General features: G+C 47.9%; 1 protein-coding gene across 1 annotated transcript in view; it reads left to right on the forward strand.

Annotated features, from left to right (window-relative positions):
- LOC119591739 (mucin-17-like) overlaps positions 1-351 on the forward strand; it is a 24,132-nt gene that overhangs the window by 15,549 nt on the left and 8,232 nt on the right. Inside the window, exon 3 of the mRNA XM_037940489.1 lies at positions 147-252. Within this exon, the coding sequence (XP_037796417.1) occupies positions 147-252 (106 nt within the window). The remainder of the gene's footprint in view (positions 1-146; positions 253-351) is intronic.

Raw genomic sequence — 351 nt, forward strand, 5'->3', positions numbered from 1 at the left:
AGAATAAAAATTACTCAAGAAAAGGTTTCAATAAACACTTTTTCGGCAACAACTATAATTGGTTAGTTAATCAAGTATAACAGGAATTCGTTTTAAACCTACAGAATCTATACTCGCAATCCCTGACATAAAAAGTTCTTGGTCAGCTTGACAACCTGGAAAACGAAGGCTTGGTTGCAGTTAGAACCAGGCCGAGGTGGGCAGCGGGCGCTGCTTGAAAGCCCGAGGCTCGGCGCTCGACCTGGTGAAAGTGTCCGATCAAGGAGCCGCTGCCAGGGTGCTTAGGGAAGGCAGGTGGCCAAGGGGCAGACTCAATCCAGCTGATTCGCTTCTGCCTCAAATCTAGGCAGG

This window comes from Penaeus monodon, chromosome 29, assembly GCF_015228065.2.
Source record: "Penaeus monodon isolate SGIC_2016 chromosome 29, NSTDA_Pmon_1, whole genome shotgun sequence".
Taxonomy (NCBI): Eukaryota; Metazoa; Arthropoda; class Malacostraca; order Decapoda; family Penaeidae; genus Penaeus; species Penaeus monodon.